The sequence below is a fragment of the Caloenas nicobarica genome, chromosome 4, assembly GCF_036013445.1.
Source record: "Caloenas nicobarica isolate bCalNic1 chromosome 4, bCalNic1.hap1, whole genome shotgun sequence".
In the NCBI taxonomy this organism is placed as follows: Eukaryota; Metazoa; Chordata; class Aves; order Columbiformes; family Columbidae; genus Caloenas; species Caloenas nicobarica.
Window position 1 is genome coordinate 69557873 of NC_088248.1, and position 14012 is coordinate 69571884.

Consider the following 14012-nt stretch of genomic DNA (forward strand, 5'->3'; position numbering starts at 1 on the left):
CTGGAACCAAGAAAGAGTATTAAGTACTTACTGCTTTTTAATAAACAAATTTTTTTTCATTTTTTTTTTTTTAAACTAGGTGAAGAAAAAAATCATCCACCTCTGTGCTATTTAGAATAGGCGTTTCCTTAAGCTTTTATGTCAATTAAGAAAGTCATCACTTACAACTAGAGAGATCAACTACGCTGCACGTTAAATTTTTTCCATCTTTCAAGTTATAATTTACTTTCTGGTGACACCTTCTCATGTTATAGCCTTCCTGAGAAAAATTCAAGTCAGTTGCAGAGACACAACTACAAGGATGCACTGGCAAAACCAGTTGGAAAAAAAGAATCCCCAGAACCTAACTCTAATGCAAAAACATTGATGATGTTGCAATATGGAAGCCTAAGCAAGCCTAGTGATCTACAAAACAAGTAATTCTTTCGCCTTGCTCTGGCAACAAAAAAAAAAAAAAAATACACCATAACAAATGGCTTAAATGGTTTCCACGTTGCCTTTAAGTCAGAATAATCAAGACATGAAAAATATGCTACTTCTAGGCAGTAATTTCTCGTCATTGGCTACGATAAGAGCCTCAAGGGCAATATGCAGTATTGTCCCACGGAAATGCATTTAAAAAAAAAAAAAAAAAGGTAAAAGTATCTGATAAAATTATCAGTTAGCTCTTATAACTTTCCTAATTTTAACTTCTGCTAGGCCTCTTAATATGATTCATATTGCATACAACCCTTCCCTTCCATAAACACAGAAGTACTAAACTACAATCCTACATGAAACACTGATGAATGTTTTCCTCTGCTTTGCAGCAATTGAACCGGATTTCCTAAAAAGACTCACTCCTGCCTTTTTGTCCCAGTCAGGAAAAATAGCCAGGAATTTCCTTTCAGGAAATGAGAGTACTTGCTCCAATCAACCCTGCCTTAGAAATCTCAAAAGGAAGATCAGAAAACGCCTAGGAAAGGAACTATGCTCAACCTTGCAGCAAGGCTTTTCATGTTGGATTTTACTAACACATTTCTTGACTAGGAAAGTCAGTGTTTTACTGCATTGTCTCTGCATGTTTTCAGAACATACTTTTAAGTGACTAGTATCCTATTATTACAATTATATTCAATTACTGTCAATAATATTCAATTATCATAATAAAGACCACTTTGTATTTCCACACTATGACCTATGGACATATGCAAAAGTTTTACTCTTTTGCTGAATCTACAAACTCTCCAACATGCAATCTTAACAAAAATTTTAAATTAGAGTGTCAGACACCTCCTTGAAAGATCTAAATTTCTTTAGTTACCATTTCTTCTTACTAACGCTTTATGGCACAAAATACCTACTTCTGATTTAAAATTACAACAACTACACACATTGTAAAAACAAGAACATATAGTTGCAAATTGCATCAGTTTGCTTAAGGCATGGGAATAATTCATGCAGAATGCAGAATAGATGAGCAAATAAAAAAATCTTATTTATCAATGTCTAGATTTGTCACCTTCGTTATCTGCTGAATGATGAGAATACTTGATATCAATGGGACGTTCTACGGAGCCATAGAAACTGTCTGCATCAGAACCAGAGTCACTGCAAGAGACAAGAGAGAGTACCTTCTGCATCACTGGGCTATGGGTTGTGGAACAGTAAACGTGTCTGTTCGCAGGACTGCAGCTCTGGGAAAGAATGCTGGAAAAGCAGAAGCAATCTATTCCTCTTTACCAATTAACAGCCAGATATATTGCTGCTCTCATTTTAAAGTTTTTATTTGTTTTACACAAAGATGACATTTAAAGATCTCTTACTAAAAAGACTTTTGTCTTGGTATTCTTTAATCTATCTGTCAGGAAGGCCTTTTAGTCTTGGGCCTTACTGTACCTGTTTTTATTTAACAGTAAATTACTTGTAGGCACAAAGACCTTAGAACAGCATTGTCTAGAGCTAGTGCAAAAGGGATAAAAAGCAAATAAAGATTAAAGGATTGATACCTGAATTCTGTTATTGTTTCTGTCTTCTCATGATAGTGATCAATTTCCCTCCTCAGGGACAGCATCCAGTTCTAAATAAAAATACAACATGCAACATATACATCTTTAAATCGTTAAACAAAGATGCACAGTATCTGTCCTCTGTAAGAACAGAGTAACTGTGCAAGGAACCTACACTGAAATAGTATTTATCCATGACTTTATATACACATTGAGAAGACTTATCAGTCATAATGTTTTGACTATCTAAAATGCTCTAAAAATGTATTAAAATATTAAACTTTCAGTTTGCAAATTTCAAGCTGTTGTTTCTAAAGCAGGTACTTGTTCGTAGCATGTTTATGGGTGAGAGATTTCACTGAACAGTTCTCATACTTTATCAAAGGTTTAACATGCACATATTCATGCCTCAGCTAAAAACAAAACAAGCAATATGGAGAAAACCATGACATCTAGTATGTCACTTATAGCCATTCCCTAAATTACAACTTGAACTAACACTAATTTAATAGTTAAAACTTCAGACTTGATGTTCAGAGGAGCCCAAAGAACGAGGTATACAAATTTAAGTGACAGCTGTGCATCCAGTTCATTTAGATTTTAGAGAAGTCCAAGATTCGCTTTCTGCTTCAAGGAAAATTACGTTGCAGAAGAAGAAGAAAGTTACCTTTCTTTCATCTTCAGAAGAAGCTGAAAAAAACCACGTCCTGTGCTTCCTGCTAATGTGAACTAACTTGAAAGGAAACACATTACTTGATGTTGTCTCCTCAGCTGCCCGCATAACCCTGAGAAACAGAACAAGCAATTCATAAAAACCTGAATCTATAAAGTTACTTCTGCTCTGCAAGTCACAAAGCTCTGACAGAAAGCAGTTTTACCAGCCAGTTTTGCCTTACCAAAAATAACCCCCAAGCCCAGGAAAATGCCACCAAACCCCCGTTATGTGCATTTGTTGTACTTCTCCATTAAAGTGCTGGAAAGGACAATGCAAGAGGACCAATTAGAGAAAAAGCATTACTTAAACCACTAGCCAGACTTATAAATGGATGTTTTCACCTGTTCAATAGTTTTAATGAATTGCATTAACTCACAAGCTTCACACTATGGCCAGAAGTATTTAGGGTGCCTGTGATCCTTATTTCAGAAAGGCACAGAGAAGAAATCAAAACACAAAGTTGAAAATAAATAAGAACTAATATTAAGTTAACTTATTTTTTCCATTTTTCCCTTATAAACACTTTCTTGAACTTTATTATTTTAAAGCAATCATAACTCAACCTCTTTCACAAACTGCATTAGTTTGTTTCTTTTTATTTTTTCCCCTCAGAGGAGTCTCAAATAAGGAAATTCCTTACACACACAAAAATTTGGTTGTAAATGTTCACTACAAGCCTTTGGAATAAATAAGGAGACTAAAATCCTACGACTGTGAGTAATCAAAAAGTAACATTGAGATTTATTCAGCATAAGCCGTAGACAAATCCGATTGAAGTTTTTACAATCATTATTGGGTCTTTCTTTCTTGTTCCCAAACTTTTAAACTCACCAATTTCCTCATGTCATATGGTATTTCCCTAAGTTATTAATATTTATAGAAGGTGGTTCGTAAACGTACGTAAAGAGATTATCAGAGACATCTGACATTCCATTAGGTACCTAATCAAGATAACATTTTTGACCTTTCAATACTTAAATGAGGCTTATAAGACTTTTTAGCAAGGTCTGTTACAATAGGACAAGGGGTGATAGTTTTAAACCAAAAGAGGGTGGATTCAGACTAGATGTAAGGATGAAATTTTTTACACTGTGAGTGGTGAAACACTGGCCCAGGTTGCCCAGAGAGGTGGTGGATGCCCCATCCCTGGAAACATCCCAGGCCAGGCTAGACAGGGCTCTGAGCAACCTGAGCTGGTGAAGATGTCCCTGCTCATGGCAGAGGTGGCACTGGATGAGCTTTAATGGTCCCTTCCAACCCAAACTATTCTATGGTTCTATGAAAAAAAAGTATCAACAACCTGAGGCTGCCATTAAGAAGAATGTCAACTGCAAAATTATTTTTAAACTAGAGACTGCATCTTTTTTAGAACCCAAATCCTACTTTTAAGCTGGAAGTTGTAATTTTCTGCATCTGCCATTGTAGTTCTCTGCATCTGTCCAGTCCAAAACAAAGCCACAAAAGGAACTATAAGTATTTCACTAATGTAAGGCTAATAAGGATGTTAATGTGGGAAATACCCATGGTACAGCTGGGAGGGATAGTAGCAGCAGGCATCACTATACATTACAAATCACCAGTGAACACAACACTTTTCGCATCTCCTGTCCACTCTTGACACAAAGACTACTGACTGAAAACCGCCTAATGAAAGTCCAGAGAAGCCTCAGAGTGACTTGTTTTCACACAACCTTATGCAACTGTCAAGTCTAATGAATTCTTTCTTTTCAAATTATTTTTCAATAATGCTTATGTGTGTGCATAATACTAACCAAGACCTGGTCCCAGTTCCAATCAAGGTCTCTACAAGGCTGCTAGAATGCAGATATATAAAACGCAATGAGACAGTCTCTAGCATTTACTCATTCCATGGTATTTTTTACATTAATGTGATTACAGAAGCTAGTGTCATGGCCAAGTTAAAGCACAGTTACAGCTTATACCAATTAATCTTGAATCTTTAATCAGCTGCAATGTTTACAACTGCATTCCTATAAAATATGCCATTGTTGTGATCAGTTAGAAAGCTCTCACATCCTAATAATAAATCTTTCCTTATTCCAAAAGTCCTAGAACATTATGCAGTACAAGAATAAGATACATATTTACAAATACGACAAGATTGCAGTGGTTAGGACCAATAATATGGTATTTCTCTACATTCCCTCTCATTAGTCCTTTCTTAGTATCAATTACAACAGTAATTTCCTAAAGTTATGTTGGACTTCTCTTAGCAGACCTTGTACATATGCTGCTCTCAGTCAGATTCTGATAGTACTGGTTACCTTGAAAGCCATTATTTTTGTCTTTGACTTAAAAAGCATATATTAAGATTTATAACGTGTAGCAAAATGAGTCAGACATTTTTCACATGCATTCTCATCACTCTTGTAGTTAGTTTAAATTTGACGCTAATTAGTGTCACTGAATGAGTATCTCCATAAATATTCCTTTCTGATTACTTTCTATTTTTGTGACAATCATTGAAATCATTAGAGAACAAAGATCATTTGTCTGAAAGAATCCACGTGTATCTGCATGGGCAAAGTCTGCATTAAGTCAGTAACAAGAGTAAGCCTACTGCAATTTTAACAGCTTTACTGGTTAAATTACAAAATATGAAGGCTGTGTAATTGCAAAGCACATGAAATATCATATGTACAATTTGAGAGGAATACATTTCTTGCAATCTGAGATCAGTGCTTAACCCAAACAGCAGATGATGTTGAGTTTAACTTAGTTGGAAATGAAAACCACAGCCCCCTGTATTAAGTGAAAGGAGCTTGGGTGTTAAATAAGTTCTTTGGCACTCACCTGTTGTAACCATTCAAAGAAAAGGCACCTTGTGGAGATGCAGATGTGCTGCTCTTAAAATAGTAAATACATCCTTCATGGATAATCACAAACCTCAGTGGCCCTGAAAAGATAAAGAAAAAAGTGAGCGAAATATAAATCCAAAGGCAGTACATTAACTAGAACCCCTTAAGTTGGGTAGAATTACTGTTTAAGATTTTAGTAATCTTATTAATCATCATAAAGGAGCATAGACTAGTTAAGTGACAGGTTATTGATGATCAGCCACATGGTAAAGTTGTCCATTCACAGAGTTCCAGGACTAAGGGTAACATTTGCTTCCCTCATTTGGGAGGCAGCGGATCTGATAACTTCAAAAGAAGCCTAAGAGACTGCAGGTCTGACCTCCAGCTGTGCTCCTTTACTAGAGAAATAAGCTAATGTAAGAATGCAACCTAGAATAAAATGTGAGAAAGGTAGCCACAGGCTACATATACATGGTCATCCTGAAACCATGACAGTATCTCCCTCTCTTCTTTCACCTCAAGTACGTAAAGCTGCCAATAAAATGATGTTTTATTTTCTTTTTTAAGGGGACCAATATTCCTTCCTTTATCAAAGGCAGTAATCTTTGTCCTTAACTTTGTAAGTATAGTTATAAACAGGGATAGCATATTAATAGCATATAAATAAATCCCAAATCTTCAGTATTCTCCATGTAAATAGATTCTGATTCCAAAAGTAATTACTGTTTTTAAGTACAGCTTAATGTTGGCAGTGAGAAAATTTCCATTTCACAACAGCAGGAGGAGATGAGGATATTTTTCCAGCACAGAATAAGCAACTGGAAAAAAAGATGAGTACTAATTTCTTTTAGAAAACAATATTTGAAATTGATACATATCCTAGGAATCCATTTCTGTCTTTAAAATCTTACTTGTGAAGGACAAGACATTTAACCAAGTAAAAGAAAAATCAACCACAACATTTATTACCTCAGATTTACAGTTCCAAAACAATTAATATAAATTCTTTCAATTTGGGTCTTTCATACATATATTCCAGTAAAACTGTAATCCATGACAGACAAAATAAGTGGAAGAACAGCTTCATTAAATAGTCTGCTCACATGAAATGTGTTAATGGCTCCAGAGGCAAGCAATCAAAACATTTAATTTAGTTAAAACCTCATTCAACTTACACTTCAAGATCTGCAGCTGGGTGCCTCCTTTTTTATGAAGATACCCTGATTTAGTCACTCCTCCAGGCATTGTCAAAAGGTTTTGTGCTCCAATGGCCTTCATTGGGACTGGCCAGACCTGCTCCTGCGAGGCCATCGTTCTGCAATGTAGAATAATTAAAAACAGTTTAAAAACTAGATTTTACTTCAAGAAATGAGTTCCAAGAAACAAGGCTTGTTTCCTTAAACAAGTTTTCCAAATAACTAACATGGTTCAGCAGTCAAGTATGTAGCACAGACGGCTGTTCATAGATTCCAGGAAGTTTGTAATGTATGGTGCAAAAAGTCCCGATTTATTTTTATACAGCTCTCAAAAGTGATTGACAGCTGTTGAAACAATGGAAGAGTGCTTACTAAACATTCTTTAAGTACTTATATTTTTAAAGTGCCTCAGATAACACTGTGAGACTTAATCAGGCAGGTGACTAGAAAGAAAAATCAGTTTCTTCTCCTAAGTTCTATGCCATGCATATTTATACAATATAATTTTCTGTATAATAAGGGAATCAACAGTCATATTTTAGTAATCACAGTAGTATCCAATACTACTTACTCCTTATATTTCTATGTTTTATTCTGAATAAAAGCATCAGTATGTAATCTCATACTGAATGTCATATGACATATGACATCATCCTATGCAAATGAAGTTTATCTCAGATTGCTGCAGACTGCCATTTCATTTATATATCAATTATTAACGCCATGCTCTACCAAGCAGCTTTGCAGTTACCACTCTTTCTGCTATCATCTTAAACAGGTTACCAAGAAAATTAGTTTCCAAGTAGTAGTTTTTTCTGTCTGATATAACATTACAAGACCTTTCTTTCTTCAACTGGTAACAGAATTAGGCTAAAAATTCTGCTGTGTAATACAGAAAATAAACCATGCATGAACTGAATGGGAAGTCTGACATAGACATAAAACAGTCTGTTATCCTCAGGTGTAAGGCTAGAGACCTTTGCTGGTAGGAGACAAGCTAATGAAGTTTCAGTTATTCCGTTTCTGATAAAGGAGTGATGGTTTAGAACCGAAAAGCTTTTAGTGGAGGACTGAAATCTAACGGATCCTGTTTGCTTCTCCCTTCCCCAACGGGACAGTAACAGAAGACATTAGTGCAGCTCAGTGAAGGAATCCAGGAGCCTACAGCACAACACACCTACTCCAGCACTGACTCTCCCCAGCCTAAGAAGGCAACCTGAAGTACCCGTAGAGAAAAGAATAAGCAAGGGATACAGTTTTGTTGAGTTGAATACATATCCACTGCATATGTGTTAGGAAAAACAGACACACAGGTCAATTGATCTTTCAGTAGATCAGTTTAGGATTTGGATCTAAGTGCTCGCTCTTTGCTGATGACGCCTGTGTGGAGAGAGGTGGAAATTACTCGCAATTTCTACCAGGAGAGTTTAAATTCAATTAAATTTGCTAGAAAACTTAATCACAAATATGAGCTTTTAGTCCCTAGTATTATAAAACAGGCACAAAGCAGAGAAGATAAGATCCAAGGCTGTAGAAAGGTTCCCACTGAAGACACTGCAAAGCACCATGGTTTCCCAATTTTCCTCTGGGACCTTCCTGCCCACCAAAAGTTAAGTTACTTTTAGTTACTTCTGTTGTATTCAGCTATATCCTTCCTTCTGCTATTTCCTCCCTGTTCTTATTTTATAATCGAGATCTTTCCAAGTTAAGTTGTTCCTTCCTCCTCCTCTCTCACAATGAAATTCCTAGCAACAGCAATGTGTTAACAGGTCCAAGAAGGGGGCTACACACACATATTTTAAGCTTTTAAGAATTACAAAAATGCTAACAAAAGTTAACCCTCCCCACACATTAAAAAAAAAGAAAAAAATCCTTTAAATTATTTCTCTGCATCTTGCAGAAATGGAGAGCGTCAACCAGCTGGCTGCTGACATCAAACCCCACTGCAGTACAGCGAAGAGTGATTTCCTTGAAATGAGGAATGCAAAGCCAAGTCCTGGGCTAATTTTTTCTTTTAAGAACAGGCACACCAACAATCATAAATTAATTTCTAGTGTTTGAATAAGTTATTTCAGTCTATTTGTTGTTACATTCAGAAAAAAAAAAAAAGTAAAAATTGAACCTTTTTATTCAGACAAATATACTCTGATCTCAGTTTTCTAGATGTAACCTAACATTAGTCTCAATACCATCCATGCAACAGTTTCAAATTCACCATGGGTCTTCAAATCCTGTGTGCTTTTGCTACAAAGAACAGACCAGGAAAGGATTTAAGCACCTAGCATTTGGTGTGAAACTGTTTCAGTGTTATGTACTTAGGTTGAAAACGTGTCAGAAGAGGCAGAGTTAAATGCCTCAGAGGGGTTATCCAAAACAACCAGTGAGCGACATTTCTAGGAAGCCTATGGCAAACACTGGGAACAAAGGTATCTCACCCTAGGTCAATACAGAAAACAGAAATAGTTGACAAGGTCGTGTTGGCCTTCGCTGTGGAAATAGACTTGTTAGACTACTCTTAAAAGTATGCCTGGATGGGGCACTTTCTCCTCCACCTGAAAAACCCAAGTATCAGACAGATAGGAGGGGGGAAAAAAAAAAAAACAAACATGGAAGCAGAGCAGAGGAGCAAGCAGGGGGAGAAATAAAACGAAAACAACAAACAAAACAGAACAAAACCAGTTTTACAGTTTGATGACTTCAGGATTTAACTGAGGAGGAAGAATGGCAGAGTATCAGGTTCTGCTTCCTCTATTCACAATCATTTCTCACTTTTGACTGCTCATTATAAAACAGTCCTGAGAACAGAGACCAAACCTCAGAACTTCCCCATCCCAGCTAAGCAAATAAAAGGAGATATGGCTGAGCTCCATAGAACCAAGTACACATTGAACGAGCTAAAGAGCCCACCTAATATACCGGGCTTGACAACAGATTGAGAAGCTGCTGTGCGTGTTTTCTGTATCTCATCATGGCTTACAGCACAGCTCATCACATCTGTAGACTCCTCAAGCACTTTCATTTGCAGACACATTGCAAACACATAGGGCGGACTTCAGTATTCTGAATTGAGATGTTTGAGTTAGGCTTCTAAAATCCATTTAAGTACTTTGAATGTAGCTCCAAGCAGATTTTTCTTCTTTTCTTGACAGTACAAAACAACTCCGAAAGGGCACTAGATGCTATTTTGCACCAAAGCTGCTGGGAGAAAGCTGTCAAAACAATGTAACTGCAGGATCTTTATTGCGGGGGTGGGAGGAAGGAAAAATGGATGCTCTTACAGACTTTTCTAGTCTTAGCATCCACAATATGGTTGCCTTCAGCTCACTGAAGTGGTTCCTTCCACTCTTGATATTCCTGTTATTTTTTTTTAATCTATTAAATGAAGAACAGATCGATAGCAACCACTGAAGTCACTGCAAGGCCTGATAGCTGCTTGATCATTAAGAACAGAAAGATATTTCCCAGTTGTTTCTTCTGCAGTTACATTCTTGCACTACAAGCCAAAGACCCCACTACACATTTTTAGGCCAGGTGCATAAGCACGGCCTGTTTCATGGAACTGACAATGAAGTTCACAGAACCGGCCCATGCCCTTTCTGACACGGGTCCTCCCTTACAAAACAGAAGGTGACATTCCTCATGCATTGTTTTGTGCAAGCTCCCAATAATAGCCACATACTCTATTCTTCTTCCCACTCATCAAGGGACTAGATGCACATTTTTAAATTAAGTTTTCCACCAAGCCCCAAAACCCATTATAAGTGGCTATTGAATCAACCTTCTCTCCCACTTAAACAGCACTGAACTGAACCCTCTGGACCAGAAGAGGATGGCAGCAGACCGTGAAAGGCCTTGCATCACTTTGTTTCCCAGATGATCCCCATAATTCTGTGCCTGTGAGGGAGACAATAGGCCTTAGACTGTAGTAGGAGAAATGGTGGAACAGCAGTTTATAGGATTTGCTTCATCATTCAGCAGTGCTTTCGGAAAGACAGAACTCTTGAGCGTGATACAGAACTTAGACAACTACTATTGTAATTACTTCATGCATACAATCTGGTCTGCCAGACTAAAAACCAAACCGATTTGCAGCGTATTATTAATGTATCGATAAAGTCAGTCCAAGCCTATCACATGAGTATACTTTTCTCAAACACTATCACAATGAGCTGCTTGTTATTTTAAAGTACCGTGAAACTCAGAACAGCATGAAAAAATGTGAAATCACACACTTCATTGTGTAACCTAGATAATACCAGTATGATGTAGAGGCTTCTTCAGAATCCTAACAATACTCTTACCAAACTCAAACTCCAAATGGACAGTAGACTTCTGTTATTATGTAGTATGCAAATGTGTACAACTGTGAAGTAATTTTAACCTATCCACTCAGCCAGTGTATATAGAATAGCTAGATTGGAGGCTAGGGCATAACTTTACCAACTAAAAGTCCTTTCACAAGTGAAAATAAATTTCTGCCACGTTAAAAATCTGGATTACATTACAGGAGAACGCTTACTCCTTTTGGCCTTAAGAGCTACTGGAGTTCTGCCCAATTAAAAAAAAACACATGCTGATTCAACTAAGGATTACATCCTGGAAGAGCCATGAATCCTCAGTTCTTGCTTAATTTCAGCAGAACATATGGCAGATGTGATCATCACCACATCTCACAGCATATAGGCAGAAAAACACATTACTCTCATCTCTGAAACTACAGTTGCCAAAAGTTGTATTAAAAGTTCTCACTTGTTATAATAATATTTATGGTCCGTCCTGGAGCCCAGTTTGTTCATGCTGAACACAAAAACCAGCCTCTGAACTTGCAGTATAAAAATAAAATCTGATCTGAATGTGTGATAAGAATCTCTATGCCAATTATGTCTGAGGACTTTTTAAACTCCATAATATCTCATAACTTCCAGTTTTAAATTCTACTTTGAAAGTAAAACCTAGCAAAGCAAGATGCTAGTTCCCTCCTGAAGATATAGCTTACATATAACATTACATATATAACATAAAACTTATGGAAACAAATGTATTCTTCATATAATGCAAAGGGAGAATTAAGTTTTAGTCTCCACAAAAGGCTTAACCGAAAATGAAGCAGCATTACGTACAGCAAAACTGTAAAATAAAGCTTCACCAATGTGCTCTCAGCATTTCTGAACAAAAACTAGTTCTCCAAATCAACCATCTAAACATTTACCATCTGTTCTTAAAACTGCTTTCTGCAAAATTTTCAAGTCTCTTTTCCATTTACCAACCACTCTCCAGTATTTCTGAAATACTCTTCCATATCTCTCCTACTTTTTTGGTTACACATTCCATTTCTTAATCCTTCTAACAGCCCCTTTCACAATAGTCTCTCAGAAGGATTAAGCACCGTACAAACACTGTGAAGTCAAATAAATCTTACAAGACAAAGGGAACAGAACTAAGCCTGACTGAGATACTGAGTAAACTTTCTTACAACACTGTTTAACTTGCTTCAACTTGTTTTTCTTTTCTGGCAAATGTTTTCAACCAACGCACTCCACATCTCTTCCCCCTTCAATTCTTCACCCTTGAATTTTCTGAATGAGTTAAAAGTATTTTACCCCAGGTACAATATTCTGCTCTGAGTTTTAGTCTGCTCTCTACCTAAAAGAGAAAAGATGACAGAAATACAAGCCACACATATGCACTAACCTGGTGAACATGCCTGACCGACACATAGTTTTTCTGCTGACAGCTTCACCAAATGATTGTTTCCTTTGTGATGACAAAGCCATTAATAATTTATGACCCCTCTCAGGCATGACAGGAACATCTCTGCACTTCTCCCCGTTTTGTGTGTTATACGGTTGAAAGTGACTCCGATAGCTGCTGTACGCTCAACACACAGAAGGAAAAAAAACCCCTGCCCCAACTTCTCGTGCATCTGCACTGCACTGTGGCCAAAAGGGACGCCGAGGCAATGACTTGTTTCCTTTGATACTTCCTGTTTCCCCCAGTGTTTGTGGGCAGCACTATCTTTGTCAGATTTCCCAACTTCCCAGAGAGGTTGTAAATCAAACCCTGCATACCTCAAACCTCTGTCAGATGGCGAGCCAGAAAGCAGAGGGGATTTTCCAGCGCTCACTTGCTTCCTACTCACCTTTCAATCAACTGCTTTCCCCTGGGAGAAAAAGAAAGTAATAGTCCTTTTTTTCTGACAGCGTACACATGCTCTCACACCAGCAGAGGTGCAGCTCAGAAATGCTGCCTGTGCTTCTGAAGAGCTTGTGCTTCGGGTACTGGCACTGCACCACAGAACTGGGATAGGTATTTCATTTCTTCTCTCCTGTAGCTGCAGTTTGTCCCTCCTCCTTCAACCCGAGAAATTAAAACCAGTGTTTTTGAAAGATTATGCAGCATAGACAAGCTTTACAGCAAGTCTTGCCTGTACACTTGATGCTATGCAAACCACAAAGGACAAAATTCAAATCCAAGAGGCTCACAATGGAAGGGCAACAATTCTAAGGACAAGTATCACCAACTGATGATGAAAAAATGCCATTGATTTACACTTATTTTCATCTGGACCTCTTAAAAGGATTCAAGTGTTTCACTGACTGTCTGGAATCAACCAACTCAACTAAGACAAAAACACCTAGCAAGTTTCAGAATGATGAACAAAACCTACATCATGAATATACCAAGTAAAGCATACTTCACATATTTTTTGGGAAATGGACACGAATCAGTACTCCAAAATAGAAGGAAGAAGTTTCTGTATAACATCTTTTTTTTTTTTTGTAAACTACCCCACAGTCAAGTCACGGAAGAACATTTCCGATACTGGCCGTGGCTGTATTGGCTAGAAAAGCAATTCTCAGTTTTCACCACAGGGCACCCGTTTGCACTCCTCCCATTGCCAGGCTATACAGGAAGGGAAAGCAAACCACAAATATCACACACTTGTTGTTAGCTAAAAGGATCAACATATCAACAGAAAATCATGATGCTATTTAACAAGAAACAATATCCAGTTGTCTCTGGATTAACAGATTTTTCACACAGAAGAAATGTAAGGAGAACTACATCTCAGCAGACTGTGAAGGAAATTCACTTGCTTTGATCTGCTACAATATCGTTTATCAGTTTAGACTTTAAGCATTTATAAACTGCCTTAAATCAATCTTTCCTCCCCCAGTTCTCTGCTATCTAAGCATACTCTTCTAATTTTGCATTACCATCTTTGCAACTTTTATCTCTATCTCAGTAAAAACGCTACAATCAAAATGACAGCACTTGAGTATACGTAACACTG

The 14012-nt window shown here is 37.3% G+C and overlaps 1 protein-coding gene across 5 annotated transcripts in view; it reads right to left on the reverse strand.

Annotated features, from left to right (window-relative positions):
- Positions 1-14012, reverse strand: part of SH3BP2 (SH3 domain binding protein 2) — a 41125-nt gene that overhangs the window by 6285 nt on the left and 20828 nt on the right. For 3 of the 5 annotated variants that reach the window (XM_065633915.1, XM_065633912.1, XM_065633913.1), the window contains 5 exons: positions 6698-6837; positions 5518-5620; positions 2656-2773; positions 1989-2059; positions 1502-1590 (listed from right to left, as the gene is read on the reverse strand). In XM_065633915.1, the coding sequence (XP_065489987.1) occupies positions 1502-1590; positions 1989-2059; positions 2656-2773; positions 5518-5620; positions 6698-6833 (517 nt within the window). In that variant the 5' untranslated portion in view covers positions 6834-6837. Of the gene's footprint in view, positions 1-1501; positions 1591-1988; positions 2060-2655; positions 2774-5517; positions 5621-6697; positions 6838-12409; positions 12625-14012 lie in introns of those variants that run through there. The other 2 variants (XM_065633911.1, XM_065633910.1) reach the window with 1 other exon arrangement.